The following is a 22,091-nucleotide window of genomic DNA, read 5'->3' on the forward strand; positions in this document are numbered from 1 at the left end:
TAAATTAGAAAAATTTCACGAAAATGCATGACAATTTTCTGAATCTTTAAACCCGTCAAAAAGAACATATATGAAATTACCTAATAACGAAAAAGTATATACCCTTTCCAAATATGAACATTTCCACGTATAAAATAAATAAAATATCCAAAAACGTTTACCTCTAAATTATCTATTATATTATAAGCGTCACCAACGAATTCATACCGCAAACATTACAAATACTTAGTGTCAAATATTTAAATTATTTCCATGCACGTTTACTTCAACTAAAACGTATACCAAATTTCTACAAACATAAAATTTACAAAATAACTATCATTTAATTAAAATATAATTAAATTCAAAAACACTACTTAAAATATAAATAAGCGCATACATTAAATTAATAAAAATTAGCTTACAATCCTTTCCAAATATGAACATTTCCACATATAAAATAAATAAAATATCCAAAAACTTTTACCTCTAAATCGTCTATTACATTATACACGTCACCAACGAATTCATACCGCAACCATTATAAATACTTAGTGTCAGATATTTAAATTATTTCCATGCACGTTTACTTCAACTAAAATGTATACCAAATTCCTACAAACATAAAATTCACAAAATAACTATCATTTAATTAAAATATAATTAAATTCAAAAACACTACTTAAAATATAAATGAGCACATACATTAAATTAATACATACATAAATACCCATTTCAAATTCACTTTAGTTACGGCCATGGGATCCAAAAATTCACGAACACTGTTTCACACAACACAGAATAAAGCCAAATACAAAATTTCCAAATTTTTTCCCGATTTCCCCCCTTTTCCGATTAAAGAACCGTAAGTCGTCCATTAATATCACATGACATATCCCATGATCTCTCATTTCCCTCACACAAAATAATGCGTAATCGGAACTGAGTACTGCTCACATTATTACCAAAGTCCCAGGTAGTAACCTTTATCGCCTCCAAAATGTCGCCAAACTACCAGTTACCATATTGTAAAGATCAAACTTTTTTTTTTCCCGCCGCCATTTTGTCTTCACGAAGTAAAGACATGTTTCTTTTCTTTTTATCTACTGAACACTTCTTCCAACAATCTACTAGCCGAATTACACTTATGCTAGAAATTTTATCTAACAAAACTGCTTAATCATGACAAATATTCACTGCAAAATTGGGAAAAAGTGCACAATACCATACTCCTTACGCGTTTTTCAAAATAACACATACACATAAACCATGTACACGTCGACTTATTTTTACTTAAAAAAAAAATCCCAGAATTGCACAAAAATGGCATTGCGCACACTCTTCACCATATCCACGTACACTCTTTTTTCTCATAAATTAGAAAAATTTCACGAAAATGCATGACAATTTTCTGAATCTTTAAACCCGTCAAAAAGAACATATATGAAATTACCTAATAACGAAAAAGTATATACCCTTTCCAAATATGAACATTTCCACGTATAAAATAAATAAAATATCCAAAAACGTTTACCTCTAAATTATCTATTATATTATAAGCGTCACCAACGAATTCATACCGCAAACATTACAAATACTTAGTGTCAAATATTTAAATTATTTCCATGCACGTTTACTTCAACTAAAACGTATACCAAATTTCTACAAACATAAAATTTACAAAATAACTATCATTTAATTAAAATATAATTAAATTCAAAAACACTACTTAAAATATAAATAAGCGCATACATTAAATTAATAAAAATTAGCTTACAATCCTTTCCAAATATGAACATTTCCACATATAAAATAAATAAAATATCCAAAAACTTTTACCTCTAAATCGTCTATTACATTATACACGTCACCAACGAATTCATACCGCAACCATTATAAATACTTAGTGTCAGATATTTAAATTATTTCCATGCACGTTTACTTCAACTAAAATGTATACCAAATTCCTACAAACATAAAATTCACAAAATAACTATCATTTAATTAAAATATAATTAAATTCAAAAACACTACTTAAAATATAAATGAGCACATACATTAAATTAATACATACATAAATACCCATTTCAAATTCACTTTAGTTACGGCCATGGGATCCAAAAATTCACGAACACTGTTTCACACAACACAGAATAAAGCCAAATACAAAATTTCCAGATTTTTTCCCGATTTCCCCCCTTTTCCGATTAAAGAACCGTAAGTCGTCCATTAATATCACATGACATATCCCATGATCTCTCATTTCCCTCACACAAAATAATGCGTAATCGGAACTGAGTACTGCTCACATTATTACCAAAGTCCCAGGTAGTAACCTTTATCGCCTCCAAAATGTCGCCAAACTACCAGTTACCATATTGTAAAGATCAAATTATTTTTTTTCCCGCCGCCATTTTGTCTTCACGAAGTAAAGACATGTTTCTTTTCTTTTTATCTACTGAACACTTCTTCCAACAATCTACTAGCCGAATTACACTTATGCTAGAAATTTTATCTAACAAAACTGCTTAATCATGACAAATATTCACTGCAAAATTGGGAAAAAGTGCACAATACCATACTCCTTACGCGTTTTTCAAAATAACACATACACATAAACCATGTACACGTCGACTTATTTTTACTTAAAAAAACATCCCAGAATTGCACAAAAATGGCATTGCGCACACTCTTCACTATATCCATGTACACTGCTTTTTTCTCATAAATTAGAAAAATTTCACGAAAATACATGACGATTTTCTGAATCTTTAAGCCCAGTAAAAACAACATATATGAAGCTACCTGATCGCGAAAAAGTATATACCCTTTCCAAATATGAACATTTCCACATATAAAATAAATAAAATATCCAAAAACTTTTACCTCTAAATCATCTATTATATTATAAATGTCACCAACGAATTCATACCGCAAGCATTACAAATACTTAGTGTCAAATATTTAAATTATTTCTATGCACGTTTACTTCAACTAAAACGTATACCAAATTCCTACAAACATAAAATTCACAAAATAACTATCATTTAATTAAAATATCACTAAACCATGTACATATCGACTTATTTTTACTTAAAAAAAAAATCCCAGAATTGCACAAAAATGGCATTGCGCACACTCTTCACCATATCCATGCACACTCTTTTTTCTCATAAATTAGAAAAATTTCACGAAAATGCATGACAATTTTCTGAATCTTTAAACCCGTCAAAAAGAACATATATGAAATTACCTAATAACGAAAAAGTATATACCCTTTCCAAATATGAACATTTCCACGTATAAAATAAATAAAATATCCAAAAACGTTTACCTCTAAATTATCTATTATATTATAAGCGTCACCAACGAATTCATACCGCAAACATTACAAATACTTAGTGTCAAATATTTAAATTATTTCCATGCACGTTTACTTCAACTAAAACGTATACCAAATTTCTACAAACATAAAATTTACAAAATAACTATCATTTAATTAAAATATAATTAAATTCAAAAACACTACTTAAAATATAAATAAGCGCATACATTAAATTAATAAAAATTAGCTTACAATCCTTTCCAAATATGAACATTTCCACATATAAAATAAATAAAATATCCAAAAACTTTTACCTCTAAATCGTCTATTACATTATACACGTCACCAACGAATTCATACCGCAACCATTATAAATACTTAGTGTCAGATATTTAAATTATTTCCATGCACGTTTACTTCAACTAAAATGTATACCAAATTCCTACAAACATAAAATTCACAAAATAACTATCATTTAATTAAAATATAATTAAATTCAAAAACACTACTTAAAATATAAATGAGCACATACATTAAATTAATACATACATAAATACCCATTTCAAATTCACTTTAGTTACGGCCATGGGATCCAAAAATTCACGAACACTGTTTCACACAACACAGAATAAAGCCAAATACAAAATTTCCAAATTTTTTCCCGATTTCCCCCCTTTTCCGATTAAAGAACCGTAAGTCGTCCATTAATATCACATGACATATCCCATGATCTCTCATTTCCCTCACACAAAATAATGCGTAATCGGAACTGAGTACTGCTCACATTATTACCAAAGTCCCAGGTAGTAACCTTTATCGCCTCCAAAATGTCGCCAAACTACCAGTTACCATATTGTAAAGATCAAACTTTTTTTTTTCCCGCCGCCATTTTGTCTTCACGAAGTAAAGACATGTTTCTTTTCTTTTTATCTACTGAACACTTCTTCCAACAATCTACTAGCCGAATTACACTTATGCTAGAAATTTTATCTAACAAAACTGCTTAATCATGACAAATATTCACTGCAAAATTGGGAAAAAGTGCACAATACCATACTCCTTACGCGTTTTTCAAAATAACACATACACATAAACCATGTACACGTCGACTTATTTTTACTTAAAAAAAAAATCCCAGAATTGCACAAAAATGGCATTGCGCACACTCTTCACCATATCCACGTACACTCTTTTTTCTCATAAATTAGAAAAATTTCACGAAAATGCATGACAATTTTCTGAATCTTTAAACCCGTCAAAAAGAACATATATGAAATTACCTAATAACGAAAAAGTATATACCCTTTCCAAATATGAACATTTCCACGTATAAAATAAATAAAATATCCAAAAACGTTTACCTCTAAATTATCTATTATATTATAAGCGTCACCAACGAATTCATACCGCAAACATTACAAATACTTAGTGTCAAATATTTAAATTATTTCCATGCACGTTTACTTCAACTAAAACGTATACCAAATTTCTACAAACATAAAATTTACAAAATAACTATCATTTAATTAAAATATAATTAAATTCAAAAACACTACTTAAAATATAAATAAGCGCATACATTAAATTAATAAAAATTAGCTTACAATCCTTTCCAAATATGAACATTTCCACATATAAAATAAATAAAATATCCAAAAACTTTTACCTCTAAATCGTCTATTACATTATACACGTCACCAACGAATTCATACCGCAACCATTATAAATACTTAGTGTCAGATATTTAAATTATTTCCATGCACGTTTACTTCAACTAAAATGTATACCAAATTCCTACAAACATAAAATTCACAAAATAACTATCATTTAATTAAAATATAATTAAATTCAAAAACACTACTTAAAATATAAATGAGCACATACATTAAATTAATACATACATAAATACCCATTTCAAATTCACTTTAGTTACGGCCATGGGATCCAAAAATTCACGAACACTGTTTCACACAACACAGAATAAAGCCAAATACAAAATTTCCAGATTTTTTCCCGATTTCCCCCCTTTTCCGATTAAAGAACCGTAAGTCGTCCATTAATATCACATGACATATCCCATGATCTCTCATTTCCCTCACACAAAATAATGCGTAATCGGAACTGAGTACTGCTCACATTATTACCAAAGTCCCAGGTAGTAACCTTTATCGCCTCCAAAATGTCGCCAAACTACCAGTTACCATATTGTAAAGATCAAATTTTTTTTTTTCCCGCCGCCATTTTGTCTTCACGAAGTAAAGACATGTTTCTTTTCTTTTTATCTACTGAACACTTCTTCCAACAATCTACTAGCCGAATTACACTTATGCTAGAAATTTTATCTAACAAAACTGCTTAATCATGACAAATATTCACTGCAAAATTGGGAAAAAGTGCACAATACCATACTCCTTACGCGTTTTTCAAAATAACACATACACATAAACCATGTACACGTCGACTTATTTTTACTTAAAAAAACATCCCAGAATTGCACAAAAATGGCATTGCGCACACTCTTCACTATATCCATGTACACTGCTTTTTTCTCATAAATTAGAAAAATTTCACGAAAATACATGACGATTTTCTGAATCTTTAAGCCCAGTAAAAACAACATATATGAAGCTACCTGATCGCGAAAAAGTATATACCCTTTCCAAATATGAACATTTCCACATATAAAATAAATAAAATATCCAAAAACTTTTACCTCTAAATCATCTATTATATTATAAATGTCACCAACGAATTCATACCGCAAGCATTACAAATACTTAGTGTCAAATATTTAAATTATTTCTATGCACGTTTACTTCAACTAAAACGTATACCAAATTCCTACAAACATAAAATTCACAAAATAACTATCATTTAATTAAAATATCACTAAACCATGTACATATCGACTTATTTTTACTTAAAAAAAAAATCCCAGAATTGCACAAAAATGGCATTGCGCACACTCTTCACCATATCCATGTACACTCTTTTTTCTCATAAATTAGAAAAATTTCACGAAAATGCATGACAATTTTCTGAATCTTTAAACCCGTCAAAAAGAACATATATGAAATTACCTAATAACGAAAAAGTATATACCCTTTCCAAATATGAACATTTCCACGTATAAAATAAATAAAATATCCAAAAACTTTTACCTCTAAATTATCTATTATATTATAAGCGTCACCAACGAATTCATACCGCAAACATTACAAATACTTAGTGTCAAATATTTAAATTATTTCCATGCACGTTTACTTCAACTAAAACGTATACCAAATTTCTACAAACATAAAATTTACAAAATAACTATCATTTAATTAAAATATAATTAAATTCAAAAACACTACTTAAAATATAAATAAGCGCATACATTAAATTAATAAAAATTAGCTTACAATCCTAATTACTTTAAACTAAATCATTGCTAATAACAATTTTCCCAATAATACCAAATTACTTTACTTCCACCTTACATTTAGAACAATGCGTAAAAATAATATCCTCAAATAATTAAAAATACTAACTTACCTAATCTTCTTCAGAATCTTGCTTACATGGTGGATAACTTTTATTATGTATTCAATAAAATTATTGAACGATTTTTTCTGCGAATTTTTCCTCCACACTTCCTCTGCTAAATAAAAAGCAAAATTCTCTTTATCACAATGCCTCGGAATGGCGTTTTTTATAGCGCTCCATGTGCCCTCTATTGTATTGGTATGTGCACCTGTTTCTGGATCTTTAAAATAATATTTGTGGTTTACAGCAAGATGTTGAAAACCTTCATCTTCCAAACATTCATACGATTTTTCACTTTAGACAGCGCCATATAATCCCAAAATTATTCAACCCTACTTCACACAACACACAATGAAGCTTAATACAAAATAATATACAGCCACAGATATTTTTCCAAATTCCCCCCCTTTTTCCGATTAAAGAACCGTAATTCGTCCATTAATATCACATGACATATCCCATGATCTCTCATTTCCCTCACACAAAATAATGCGTAATCGGAACTGAGTACTGCTCACATTATTACCAAAGTCCCAGGTAACCTTTATCGCCTCCAAAATGTCGCCAAACTACCAGTTACCATATTCTAAAGATCAGACAACATTTCTTTCAACGCGCGCATGCGTAATGTACGCACATTCTTTACGTGCATGCGTAATGTATGTGCATTCTCAACGCGCATGTGTAAAGTTTGTGGCTTTGAGGTCTGGATTACAGACTTTGTACTGTATTATGATCCTTTGTATGAAAATTCAAAATTTAGGCTAGTGATGTACCACGTACTATAGTTTTTGGTAAAATCTTGGACTTCTGCAAACCTAGATTGTAATTTGGCTTGCGTAAAGCCATATGTGCCTCTTTTTTTTTTTTTTTTTTCCCATTTTAAAATTTTGGTGTCAAGTTTGTTTAATTCTCACGGCCTTGGCACTACTTTGAGAACTGTCACCAATACCAAAATAATTCATATATACAGCTCATCATAAATGCCGAGTGTACTGCATATCATAATGTCCCCATATCTTGTGTGTACTATATACTAGAATTAAGCCCTCAACACTAGAACGGCGGTAGGGGTCATTTTGACCCCTACCGCCATGAACACTTTTGACCGTTAATTACTTTTGTTTTATTGGAAGAAATCGTTTGAAATTTTTTGACTTTTCCTAAATAGATAACAAATATTTGTAAAAAAAAATTCAGCATTCTAAGTTCTTTTATTGTAGTTAACATTAGTTTTAATTTGTGAAACCATTAATTTGAAATCAATTCTTATATCAAATTAATGAGTTATTTGAGTAATTGTAGTATGATCCAATTGATTGCCATGTATTCGATACATTTACAATAGTTTTTGAAGTTATTTGCATGTTAGTTTTTGAAATATTGGCATGTATTCCTAGAATGGCGGACAGGGGTCATTTTGACCCCTTTACTTTTTTAATCCCTCTTTCTGCTTGAGGCATTGTCAAATAACCCTTGAAAAACATTCACTGATAAGGACTTTTCGATTTCATTTATTGTAATGTTTACCTAAGTTGTTCCTTTGTTTGCAATTATCTATTTGTTTGAAGAAAATACTGCAAGGAAGGTAGATGCAGAGTTTTTCATGCTTGCATTTCTTTTCAAAAATAGTTTATTTTACAGATTTATTTTCTCATTTGTTAGTTCAGCTTACTTACTGCAGGTGATAACAGTTAGGACAAATGTTTACTTGGTAATCCCAAATCAGTATTTCAATACATATGAATTTTGCCGTCAATTTTATTATCAACTTTCCTTTACGCTATGAGAATTATATGCTAAAATATATTCCCTATCGTTTTCTGATAGTCTGATGTTTTTCTACTTTTTTAATTTTTACAAAATATGTCTAATAAGCAGAAAAGAGGTCTTACAGATGAAGAAATTAAAAAATTGCTGCAGGAACCAACAGAAAATGAGTCTGACAAAGGTAGAATTGATAATTTTTCTGTAGGAACTGAAGATGAATTCCAGACGCAAACTATTAGTGAATTAGTGAATCCGAGGACAGCGAAGTAAACGAAGAAGAACTCGGAAATAAATGGGCAAAAAGGGATCAGGGTATTTGCAAAACTGTTTTTACAGCTCCTGATAACACTATATGGAATGAAATAAATTCCAAAAATTCAGTCTGCGGCCGTGTTCCTGCTTATAATGTTCTAATAGAAACAGCAGGACCAACATCTTTTGCAAAGAGTCGTGTTTCTGAGGACAAAGGTGTCTAGTGCTTTCACGCTTTTTATTGATGATGATATAAAGAAATGTACAGAATCCGAAGCTCATCGGCAACTTGAAAATAAAGATTGGAAGTTATCTCTGGCTGAGTTAGATGCTTTTGTCTCTATATTGTATGTTCGAGGAGTAATAGGATTAAAGGGCTTAGATTTATATTCCTTGTGGTCCGAAGTGTGGGGAATACTATTTTGCAAAGAAACTATATCAAGGACATAGATTCAAAGAAATAAAACAATTTTTAAGGTTCGATGAAAAGACAACAAGATCTACTCAAATATTGTGCATCTTGTTCCTAAGTTGTGCGCGGAAAATGCTTTTAAAAAATTGTTAAAAATTATTTTTGTATCAACTGCCTTTATTCTTAATTCATATGTGTAATTTCTAATATTTTAAACATTAAATAGAAGTGAAACGGAATGCTTTACATATTCTATTCAACTACACATATAATGATATAACTGAAATATCAGAAAACATTTCCCATTTCTGGATTTAGAGAGTGAATCATCCTCCGACTAAGTACATAAAAAATATTATTATATAAATTGTGTTTTATTGTAGTTAACATTAGTTTTAATTTGTGAAACCATTTATTTGAAATCAATTCTTATATCAAATTAATGAGTTATTTGAGTAATTATAGTATGATCCAATTGATTGCCATGTACTCGATGCATTTAAAATATTTTAAAAAGTCAATAAATTAATTTGTGATATTAAATATAAATTATGAAATACATATAAATTACATATTTGTGCCAATACATGGCATTTAAAATTGCTTTACCATTGTTATTTCAGTACTTTCATCGAAGGGTCAAAATGATCCCTTACCGCCTTTCCAGTAGGTAAGATTTTCCCGCCGTTCTAGTGTTAAGCCTATTTTAATGAAAACAGATCACTGCTTGGAAATAAGTGGGGGGGGGAAGAGTCGCATATGACTTTAGTGAGCCAAATTACATTCTAGGTAGGCAGAAGTCCAAGATTTTGCCAAAAATTGCAGTGGATAAAAAAATCAGAATGTGCATGTCTTGTATCAAAAAAGAACAATGTACAAAAATAGACAACACTCAAAATCTGGTTACAACCACGTGTGTGCTGGTAACGACCACGTGTTTCAGAGACTTTTGCCAATGCTTTATTTTTCTTCTTTTTTCCCTTTTGTTTTCCTTTCAATTTCGTTCACATCAATGTACACATCAACCTATTTTCACTTCAAAAAACATCAGAGAATTGCACAAACTAGGTTTTGCACACTCGCTTCATTTTGTCCATTTACACATCAATATATTTTCACTTAAAATGTCAAAGGAGCACCCAGTTCTACAGTAGAGGCAAACAAAAATACATAATCTCAATAAACTACATTTTAAACCAAACAATAAAATAACATAGAAAAGGATTATGCATTAACATTATGCATTTAAGTATTATACAAAGCAAATATTCACTTACTTCTGTGGCACACAAAACTCCTTAACAGCATCCAAAAACTTCCTAAAATTATCTGAACTAGAATCCGTATATCGGCGTCGCCACATAAATTCACAGACGTAGGTGTCAAAAATATCCTACGTATTCCGGACTGTCTCGAAAATGGCTACTAAGTAAACCTTCATTTACACACCAGTCAATTAATGCACTTTACCCCTTTGTTCCAAATCGTACAGAAGCTTCAAATTAATCTTACTACATTCAGCCATTCTACTGTCTAAACAATGAAACAAGTATTGTATTTCCTAGCCACACACACCACAAAAGCTCGTACAAAACATCCCATGATTCAAAATTTCCCGGCATAATGCAAACGATTATGTCATAATAGGGTTTCCATAACATTCAACTACTCAGGTTACCATAAATGAAACAACAACTTGTTAATAAAAGGGAACAAGAACTTGGCGATAAATGAAACAACTTTGTGATAATACAAGGGGTACCCTAAAGTCAACTCTAAACGGCAACTAATTATGTATGCAGTCAAACCACAAAAGCCCTTACAAAACATCCCATGATTCAAAATTTCCTGGCATAATGCAAACGATTATATCATAATAGGGTTTCCATAACATTCAACTACTCAGGTTATCATAAATGAAACAACAACTTGTTAATAAAAGGGAACAAGAACTTGGCGATAAATGAAACAACTTTGTGATAATACAAGGGGTACCTTAAAGTCAACTCTAAACGGCAACTAATTATGTATGCAGTCAACTGTTTAGTATTAAACAAATGTTTATATGCAGATATGACATTACCTTCTGGTTCTCTTTATGGCTATTTCTGTTAGACAGTACATGCATTTTGTCATACATAAAGCTAAATTAATTTCGCTTCCTATTTCGACACCATGTAAGTTTTTGCTTGCAAAGAGAAGGAAAATAGGAAATGCTCTACTATACAGCTATCTCATTTCTTTTCACCTCATCCCATCTCATTTTTTGACCCATCTCATCAGACATCCACCCATCTCATTTTTTTTGTTCTGTTGTTCTCTCCATGTAAACGGCAGCCGCTTAAATAAGAAAAAAAAAAAAAGAGAGAGAGAGAGAGAGACACTTGCACCCACTTAGCATTATGCTCAATGTCAGCAGCAAAATCATAACATGTCAATGAAAAAAGAGGCATATGATGTCTTTAGGTGAGGAATATTCTTATTCTGTGGCAGAAAGTTAAATCGGAGATTTTGTCAAAGACGACAAAAACTGCAGTATGTGGGCCATCACTATGCTAAAATAATCCTGTAGGAGAGATCATATGTTGTAGTCACATTGGCGAAAATGTCTATGTAGAAACCATCTGGGGGAATGCTATGCACATAGTCACCTTTAGGCAACATAATGGATTGCTACTTTTTGCTAGTATTGATGTTTTGCTTCATCAGTACTTTTCACAGCTGTTTTCGCTGGGGCGGGGGCAAATAATCAGAAAGATACAAACATTTTTTCATTTCTCCTTCAGCAGTTCTTATGAGCTTACTTACCTCTTATAAGCTTGTATAGTCTGAATTTGTATTATGTTATTATTTTATTATGTAAAACAGAAAAATGAATATAATAAATAGAATATTTCACTACAGGGCAGTATCTAACAAATGTAACTTAATACTGCATGCCTAATAATGTACTAGTATATGACAATCTGTATGTATTCTTTGCTAGTCACTAGCAGCATGTTAGGGCATTGTAACATGCAGATTGAAAAGCCGTGCTGTATAAGATGAATCCATAGATTTCACATTATGTAGCACTAAATGTTACTGTAAATCTCAGTTTAAATATCTCATTTATTGTAATCTGATGCCATTTTTGCAAAATGTGACAATAAGTATCATATTGAGTTCTTCATTTATTTTTTACCTATTGATATAGTTATGAAGTTAATTGTTTATAATTTTATTTCAGGTGGAATGCAAGATTTTAATTATGTTTATAGTAATTGCTTTGAAATTACCCTGGAACTGTCTTGTTGCAAATATCCAAAGGCAGAAAACTTATCGATAGAGTGGAATAATAATAAAGAAGCTCTGTTGTCATATATAGAACAAGTAATTGAGATATATAGTTTATAAATGTTTCATAAATTTTATACTTCTGCAAATTCTTTCTATTGTTTACTTTCTATTGTTTTTTTTTTTTTTTTGTAATATTTATCAGCAATATTTAAGTTATTCTTTCTTATAATGTATTTAAAGTTTCAAGATAAATCATCAGTATTTTAAAAGCATTTTATTCCTTCATGAAGTATTTGTCTCATTTTAATGTTGTATTAAAAATTATATCAGTTTATGAGGAGAACAAAATGCAAGAAAATGCAATTTTATGTTTTTAATGAGTTCTTTATTTTCATCATAAAAAATTCTCTAATAATATCACCTCTGAAATCTTTAATAAAAAATGACTATGTTAATTTAATTATATGCAAATTTCTCAATTTTCTGTGAATATTATTTTTTTTTTTTTAATTCCAAAAAATTGATGAAATGTTATTTTATTGTTCTGGATTATCTCGTGGAGAATCATTTGTGGGTGTTGACTGCATTTGTCATTTGAGATATACTTTGTCGCAACAGTATGACTTTGTGCAATCTCCTTTTCATCCTGGTTTTGGTCAAGAACATCCTCTGGGACTTAATCTGGGAATTCCATTCCGTTGGATTAAATCCTCCGATGTTACCATGTTGGGAAATTTCACCAAGTTTACCTTGTTGGGTATTGTTTTCTTGAAAGATTCTGTAAACTTGTATAATGGATTTTTGGATCAATGGGTTTAAAATGCCAAATTTCTCAAAAGCACTGTACTTATATGCACCAATGTGTTATCCGTTGTTTGAATCTGAGCCCACTGGTATGGTAGCTAACCTTTGGTAGTCACCATATTGAATGCCTTCTATCATTATTCTTTGACATATGTTCCAAAGTAAATTAAAAATTTTATTATTCAAGCGAACTACCTTATTTAAGAACATAACTCACTATTTTCATCCTAAAGTGCGTTCATGCATGTGGGCAACAGGTTAAAGCTGCAAAAGAATTGTTAGTATGTATAACAATGTAGCTGAATGCATTATTTTGCAATTTTTCCCATGTGTATTGAAAATATAGTGAAGTTTTTCTCTGAAAAAAAAAAAAAAAAAAAAAAAAACCACCTTCCAGAAAAATAATCGTCAGTTGCTTTACCACAATTATTTAACTTGAATTTAAAATGTTCATTCATTTTATGAGTTTCAAATCTACTTTATACAGATTTGTAAATTTATCAGAAGAATGCTAATGAAGTGTCCTTTTTTTTTCTCTTCTTTTTTAAGCACCTGAAAGATGCTGTCAGTATAATATTTACTTGAATTGGTCCAAAATTTACTTAATGTTAATTTATTTATATTTAATTATTGATGAGTGATTTTTATTTAGATTCATTTAGGTATCAAAGGAATTGTTCAGGATTCTGTCACAAAACTGGGTATACAATCTGCTTTTATTCGGGTTAGTGGCATAGATCATAATATTACCACAACAAAGAATGGACACTACTGGCGATTGCTACTGCCTGGAGTTTACACAGTAGAAGCATCTTCTTATGGGTATATATTATAATTTTTTACTCCCTCATTAAACATGTATTTATGCTGTGGTGCTCTGCATAATGAACATTCTGCATAGCAAACTTGGTTCTGTATTATGAACTGCAAGATAATTTTGTTATTTTGTGCTAATTTATTTTCATTTCTATTTTAAAAGTGCATAATAGTATGTACATAACAAAGACAATGAGATAAGGAATGAGTACATAACACATTTCTTATATTATATAACTGCTGGGAAAGCTTCGAATTCTTTTTTACCCTTATGTCGAAGCCCTGAGAGAAGTTTCATTTATTGAGGAAGGGGAGAAAACAAAGGATTAGTGCTATCTGCAACTATCAGCATTTAAAAAAATGGAAATTAGACTGATTCCATATTTCTGGATGCAAAAATTTAATTGATTAGAAATGGAAAGACATCTAGGTCACAATCAAACAGTGGCATTCCAATAAATTGAAATGAACAGAGTTATGGAAATGTAATAATAATAAATAAGAAGGCTTACTTTAGACAACTTCTAAACTGCTCTTTAACAGTGTAAAACCCTTTTTATTCACCAAAATGCACAACATATTTCTGTTTCAACTAAAGGAAGCAAAATTAAATTTTGTTCATATAACTGACTGGCTCAGTTAAAAATAAATATATAATCTTTTTTTTTTCCCTTCTTTTCTCTAAGAAACTAAAATTGAACAAGATACCCTTTTTACTTCCTTGTACAAAGTAAAAAGGAAGTTTTGTAATCGCGAAAAGTTTCAGCAGCATATTTTAACGAAAATATCCATTTTGATCTCTATCGAATGCAATTTAACGGTGTTTTTGTATGACATCTGTATGTAAGGACAAAATAAAGGACTCTTTTCCTCCAAAAAAATTATAAAACTGCTTTAAAATGAATTCTAAAGCGAATTTTTCGTGGCGTCTGTATGTATGTACGTATGTACGTAGGTATGTATCTCACATAACTCAAAAATGAATAGCCTCAGAACACCGAAGTTTTGTATATAGGACTGCTATAGCATGTAGATGTGCACCTCGTATTTTGGTTGCAATCAGCCGCACCAAACGTAAATAAATATATTTATATATATATCCACTCTGTTACCCGGCTCAGTGAGCTCAGTTTCTTTACTCTCATATGTTTGTAAATTGTACACTGCTCCAAAAAAAAAAAAAAAAAAAATGGGACAGTGCTATATCTCCTGTTCTACTGGGATGATTCACGAAATTCAAATTGCGCTCTTCATGTCTCGAAAGCGCGACTTAGGATATATATTAGATTTATATATAGCACTATTCTAACATAGATATTTTGACACAAAATCGGGCTTTTTCTGAAATAACATACCATTTTTTTTACTTATTTCGATTCTACGACTCAAATTATGCCAGAATACCAAGTTTTGTAAAAATCGTACGAGTAGTTTTTGAAATATTAGCTCTCAAAATTTTAGCTCCTCAATGTTAATTGAATTTGGCAAATATTTATTTATATCTCTTTTTTTATTAAATTTTTTTGATTTTTTCTCTCACATTTCGAAATTTAGGTTCATTCCAAATAAAATTTACCCATTTTTTGTGTTTTATTTTTTTAATTTCTATTTTTAAATAATTTTTATAAATTTTTCAAAAAAAAATTTTGTATTATAACCTATAAAATTTTTACCATCATCTTAAAGTAGGTATATTTTTAAGCATATCTGCAAAAAATTATACTTTTTTATTCAAAATTTTCTAAGATATACACAAATTTACATATTTTCACATTTTGAAATTTGGCATCTTTTTTTTTTGAACGATAATAACGCCAAATGTGGTCTATGGATTTTTGTTACACTGTATTGCCACAGCTATTTTTAACCTTAAATTTCAAGTAAAATTTTACGGAGAATTAATTATATGACATTTTTTCCCTCAATGATGCGTAATAAATATTTATTAATACTATATGAAAAGCTATTTTTTTAATATTTTTTTAAAATTTCTATCTTTTTTTTTTTTTTTTTTTTTTTTTTTTTTAAATAAGAGTAAATTTTTCTAAGAGTAAATTTTTACCTTCGGCGTTTTATCATCTGCTACTTTACTTTGTTTAAATCGAATTGTCTAAAACTGAGAATTTTCGTTTGATGTTTATTTGAATTTTATGACATTAACTGCACAATTTATTTCTAAACAAACTGATGCTTTTGAAGTGGCTGAAAGAGCGGCTGATACTATCATCCATATTTTTAAAGCACAGTATATTTTTATAGAAACATAAGATTTAGAATAATCATTTTTATAAAAGTCAAATTATGATATAAATATACAACCCTCTAGAGACTGAATTAATGGAAGTTCAATGGTTATGTAGAAATGATCTGCAGCTACTTAATCGCTGGATTTCTGTGGACAAGTAAGAATAATTATATAAATGACACCCAACATTCTGAATTCAATTAACAACGAGGATACGATGTTTATTAAATGAATTCAAGGAGTTTTAAACATAAAAAATCAACTCATTTTTTAACCTAAAATGTATTTTTGTGGGTAGCGTATTTTCATTATTCTAATTTAAAATTCTAATAATTCTTAAAATTCTAATTTAGAATGTAATTGTCAAGAACTGATTCCTAATCATCAGTAATATAATAAGTAATTATTACGGTTATTAATAAATCCTTCTTATAAAGTAATTGCAAATATTTCAAAAACTTTCCGTCTGAATGCAAATATTTTTAATTTTATATTAATCAAGATTGCACACGATATTATTTATTTGCACTTCAATTCTTAACGTCAGTTCTAGTAGAAGTTACAAATCAATTATAATAATTAATTGGATTGGATTCGATTATTTAATTATGGCAAAGCACACAAGGGCTATCTGCCTAAAGGGAGGGATGCCTTCGTGGAGGACTTTCTAAGGGAAACTGGCTCGTATACACGTTACACATCGGGAAAACCACGAAAACACCCATGCAACCAGCCCGTTCGCTGGATTCGAACCTCGGACCGAACTACCAGTGATCGGCATCTTTACCGCTCAGCCGTTCGTGGGCCTTAATGAAATGGAAGGCGATAACTTTATTTAAAATGATTGTCAGAAATACCAAAATGTTTCGAAAAGTTGGATACTTTTTAATATACTTTCAGAATGCTTAAAGAAAAAGAGAAGAAAAATAAATTTTTTCGTAAAATTTAGTATTTGTATTTTTTTTAATTTAAAACTTTTCAATGTTATGATATTTGATTCTTGCGATTTCAAAAATAAAATATTTGACTAAAATATGAATAACATTTTAAGAAACCAAATGTAGGATAAAATTGTGTAAAGCAATGAGCACAATGATAAAACTGTTTAAAGCAGTGTATGCAAGTCATCCTAAGTTAAAATGTCGGTTATACATCTCTCTTATTTATATATATCTTTTCTGAACGGAACGTTGAAAGGCGTGTAAAACTGTGCTTTACTGTATTTTCTCTTTTAATATAGTATGCAGTTTTAAAACTCATCGTAGTCTGGGTTACAAAGTATTCTTCCGAAAGAAACGCAGTTCAAATAAATAAAATCAAATTCTGGAAAATTGATATTAATAAATATATTTAAAATGCTCAGTTCGAAGGAATAAATAGAAAATTTTAAAACAATTATCTGAAGAGACAATGCAACACAAACAATTAAAATAAAAGTATAAAAATTTAAAAATTACCTAAAATAATAACTATGACGAAAAATATATATAAAGAAAACTATTTGCAAAAAAAATAAATGCTGTACCTTTATTTACGCAGTTCGAATAGGTAAATAGAAATTTTTAAAACAGTTATTCGGGAAAAAGAAAAAAAAAGAAAACGTGCAACTTAAACAATTAAAATGAAATTCGGAAAAGAAAAAATTACTTAAGAGCGTTTAATACCCCTTTCTCATGTCGATTTTTAATAACAGATGGCGCTACGAACGTTGAGCGATAAAGACTCAAATCTGTAAGACTACCTACAGCCTGGTTACTATGGCAACGACGCTTCCTTCCTCTGTACTTGTTTGGCGGGAAAGTGAGTAAGCCATAAAACACATCCCCTCAGTTGAACAAAAGACCTGCTGTCATTTCTTCCGTGTGTGACTCAGACTGCAGGGTATGTTTTGAACAGGAATAGAACTTTTTCACCTTTGTGTTGAATGAAAGATATCTGTGAGATACGTGCAGCAGTCGCTATTTCTTTTCGCAAAATTTGTTCATCACGCTTTTCAATGTTGCGTAATGTTTCATAATTTGCCGTTATTTTGCGGAAGAAAACAAATTTCATCGCGACATAAAAATTATATATAAATGATTTTATACTTGATGATATGTGTATACATATATAGCACGCACATAATATTCCATTTACTCATCCATCCATAATATTTCATAAATTACCATCCATAATATTCCATAAATATGTGTTAGCACTTTCCAGAGCTTTATATATATTTTTTACTTGTATTATAAAATCGTATAACACTCCTAACTATTATTTTTTTACTTCAAAAGTGGATAAATCATTATCAAATTTTTCTAGTACACGGAGAAATGGTCTATGTATCCACACACATAAACGTAGTAAAAGATACTATTGTTGATTGAATATCTTTTGGCAGCAATATCAAGATGCAACGAAAATTAGAAATCAATTAATAACATGCATTTTATTACAAAAACACTAGCAGGACGTATTATTTGCACAAAAAACTTAGTGTGGAAATAATTTGCGGCACATTATCTGAGATCCGCTTTGAATGAATACATAAAGTGTTATAATGAACAATCAGTTTTAATATTTCACTTGATACTGAAATGCATAAAATCAAATTGCGTTTCTATGTTTCAGGTTTATAAAATACAGCTGATAATTGAAGGGGTATCAGGTTTATAAAGTACAAGCTGATAATACATGATAAGGGAGAAGAAATTCCTAAATTACAAAATTGAATATTATATTTTAATAAAGTAAAATAATACATATTATAGATACATCCTAAAAAACGATAATATATATATATATTGTATATCGTTGTATACCGTATATATATATTATGTATTTATATGTATATCTACTCTTTTCCGGATGTAACTGTAATTACGTACTGTGCTGGTTTATCATCTTCCTGTAGCGATGCATTTGGATTTGCTGTGTATGAATCTGTTTCATTGAACAGGAACAAATAGGAAACAGAATATTGAAAATTGAATTTTTTTAAAGCATTAGTAATTTATATATATTAGATTGACTAAAAAGAGTATATTCATGCATAACGTATAAATATGCGAAGTGAATACTTTTTGGCAATCACCTTTCTAGGATGATCATTTTTAAAAATAACCAGTACTGTTGATAAAATAAACACCGGTACGATCTACCTGCCTAAGGGAAAGGATGCCTTCGTGGAAGACTTTCTAAGGGAAATTGGCTCCTAGACACGTTACACAGGGTAAAACCACGAAAGCGCAACCAGTCCCTTCGCGGGATTCGAAACTCGGACCGAAATACTGGTGTTCAGCTACTTTACCGCTTCGTGCCTCATTTCAGAGCGGATTCGCTATATATGAAACAGAGTAATGTGCTGTTACCGTATTTAGCAGCCTGCCTTTTTCCTTGACCTACCATAAAAAAATAAAATAGCAAAATTATAACAGCGTCTCTAAAAAGATGCTTTGCTATATTCTCATTAAATCTTTATCATTCTGCGCTACTAAAAACGAAGTACGATTATTTCAAATTCAAAATTTTATAACATTACTTTACAGAAAGCGATCTCATGTCTTCTAAAAATAAAACCCAACATCTGTTTCTACTCAAGCGCTTACTTTCTAGACAAAGTAATTTCAGTGTAACGTACGTTCAGTTTTATCTAACTTTGAACGGAAAAAAAAAAAAAAAAAAAAAAAAAAAAAACTATGTACATAACAGGCAAAGATATTAACAGCACATAAATTTAATCAATTATATTGGATTACCAGAGGAGAAAAAAATAATTCGATGAGATAATTCTCTGAGAATTCATAAACGCTAAATTAAGAATAAATTTTATAAAATGTTTACTAATGAATACATGTATTTGCATAGTAAGTTTCCTTTTTTAAAAAATTTTTCATCTTTATCACGTTTATCGGAGTGTCGTATTTAACTTCACAATTATGCTCCGAAATTTCATTGCTGTAGATTGGATTATTACCAATATATAATTCTACTAGTAACCAGAGCCAGTATTAGAGGTTTTTGCTGCTCACTACAATATCTGTGGCTCTTACTTCTGCCACGCGCCGCCAGTGGCTGAGTGGTTAAGAATATTGATTACTGGAAGTTCGACCTGGTTTCGGTTCGATCCCAGGCGAACCAGCTGGCTGCATGGTTTGTTTTCCTGTTGTGCAACATGAATACGACCCAGTTTCCTTCAGCAATTAGGCTCACCCGCGGCCGAGCGGTTAAATCGCTGAACACTGGTAGTTCCGACCTGGGTTCGAATCAAGGCGAACGGGCTGGCTACATGGGCGTTTTCATAATCTTCCCCGTGTGTAACGTGTATGGGGAGCTTTGCTATAAACTAAACTAAGCCTTCAGAAACTTCCTCCACGAAAGCATCTGCTATCTGCCACCTCGTGGCTTTGCTATATTCAAAGAGCCTAACCCAATTCTAGCACTCAGTTCCTCTCTAAATTCTAGCGGGCGAGCGCTAAAGTCGCCTATTACTGGTAGTTCAACCTCGGCACATTATCTGAGTTCAGCTTTGAATGAAAACAACATAAAGTGTTATAATGAACGATTAGTTTAAAGATTTCACTTGATACTGAAATGCATAAAATCAAATTGCGTTTCTACATATCAGATTTATAAAGTACAGCTGATAATTGTAGGAATATCAGGTTCATAAAGAACAGTTGATAAATACATGAGAAGTGGGAAGGAATTCATAAATTACAGAATTTAATGGTTGTAACGAAAATTTTAAGCACGAACGTTCTTCATAAAGTTATGAAAAAAAAGCAGTCAGTACCTTTAGTGCGGATAGTAATCACTACCAAAAATCTATGCTTTTCTGCCAATTTTTTGGTAGTTTTTCAAAACCTTCGGCTCGGAAACTTGGTGGCCCGAGTCCAAACACAGGTCAACCTCATTTCGGACGTCTTGTGCAGAAGTGAAGATAGGACCAGCAAGATGTAGCTGAAAGTCCGAACGTGCGATGTCGGGGTTATATGGTGCATGTGGTGAAAGATCCCTTTCGAGTCCGTACAGAGGCTAGCCGGTGAATGCAGACACGTATGGTATTATCTTGATGGAACGTTACCTTTCTGCGCCGGAACTCAATTCGACTCTTTTCCTTGATAGCAGCGTCAACATGCACTAGCATCTCGTTGTATCCTTTACTGTCAAGGGTTTTACCTTTTTCCATATACTATTTGTGATTAATACCACGGCAATCCCACCAAATACAAAAGAATGATCTTTTTGTTAGTCAAATTACGCTTTACGATGCTGCCGACGGACTCACGGGCGCAGATCAACTAAATTTTTGGCCTATGTTGTTGAAATAAATTTATTTTTCAACACAAGTGACTATCCAGATCACCAGATCCAAAGCATGATCTTTTCGTTAGTCAAATTACGCTTTGCGACGCTGCCGACAGGCTCACCCGGCGCAGACCAGCTCCCTTTTCGACCTATATTGTTTGTGTAAACTTGTCTAACTTTGAAAGAAAAAAAAAAAAAAAAAAACTATGTATATAACACGCAAAGATATTACAGAACATATACCACGTTTATCGGAGTGTCGCATTTGACTTTACAATTAAGCTCCGAAATTTCCTTGCTGTAGATTGGATGATTACCAATATACTTACAATCCTACTAGTAACCAGGGCCACTATTAGGGATTTTTGCTACTCAGTACATTATCT

The 22,091-nt window shown here is 30.8% G+C and overlaps 1 protein-coding gene across 4 annotated transcripts in view; it reads left to right on the forward strand.

The window, feature by feature from the left end:
• LOC118184900 (carboxypeptidase D-like) overlaps nt 1-22,091 on the forward strand; it is a 150,516-nt gene that overhangs the window by 6,433 nt on the left and 121,992 nt on the right. For all 4 annotated transcript variants that reach the window (XM_035354630.2, XM_085810472.1, XM_035354629.2 and 1 more), the window contains exons 2-3: nt 12,496-12,638; nt 14,002-14,171. In XM_035354630.2, the coding sequence (XP_035210521.1) occupies nt 12,496-12,638; nt 14,002-14,171 (313 nt within the window). The remainder of the gene's footprint in view (nt 1-12,495; nt 12,639-14,001; nt 14,172-22,091) is intronic.

The sequence above is a fragment of the Stegodyphus dumicola genome, chromosome 2 (genome assembly GCF_044657685.1).
Source record: "Stegodyphus dumicola isolate Sdum_Otavi_A_Nest chromosome 2, ASM4465768v1".
NCBI classification, from domain to species: domain Eukaryota; kingdom Metazoa; phylum Arthropoda; class Arachnida; order Araneae; family Eresidae; genus Stegodyphus; species Stegodyphus dumicola.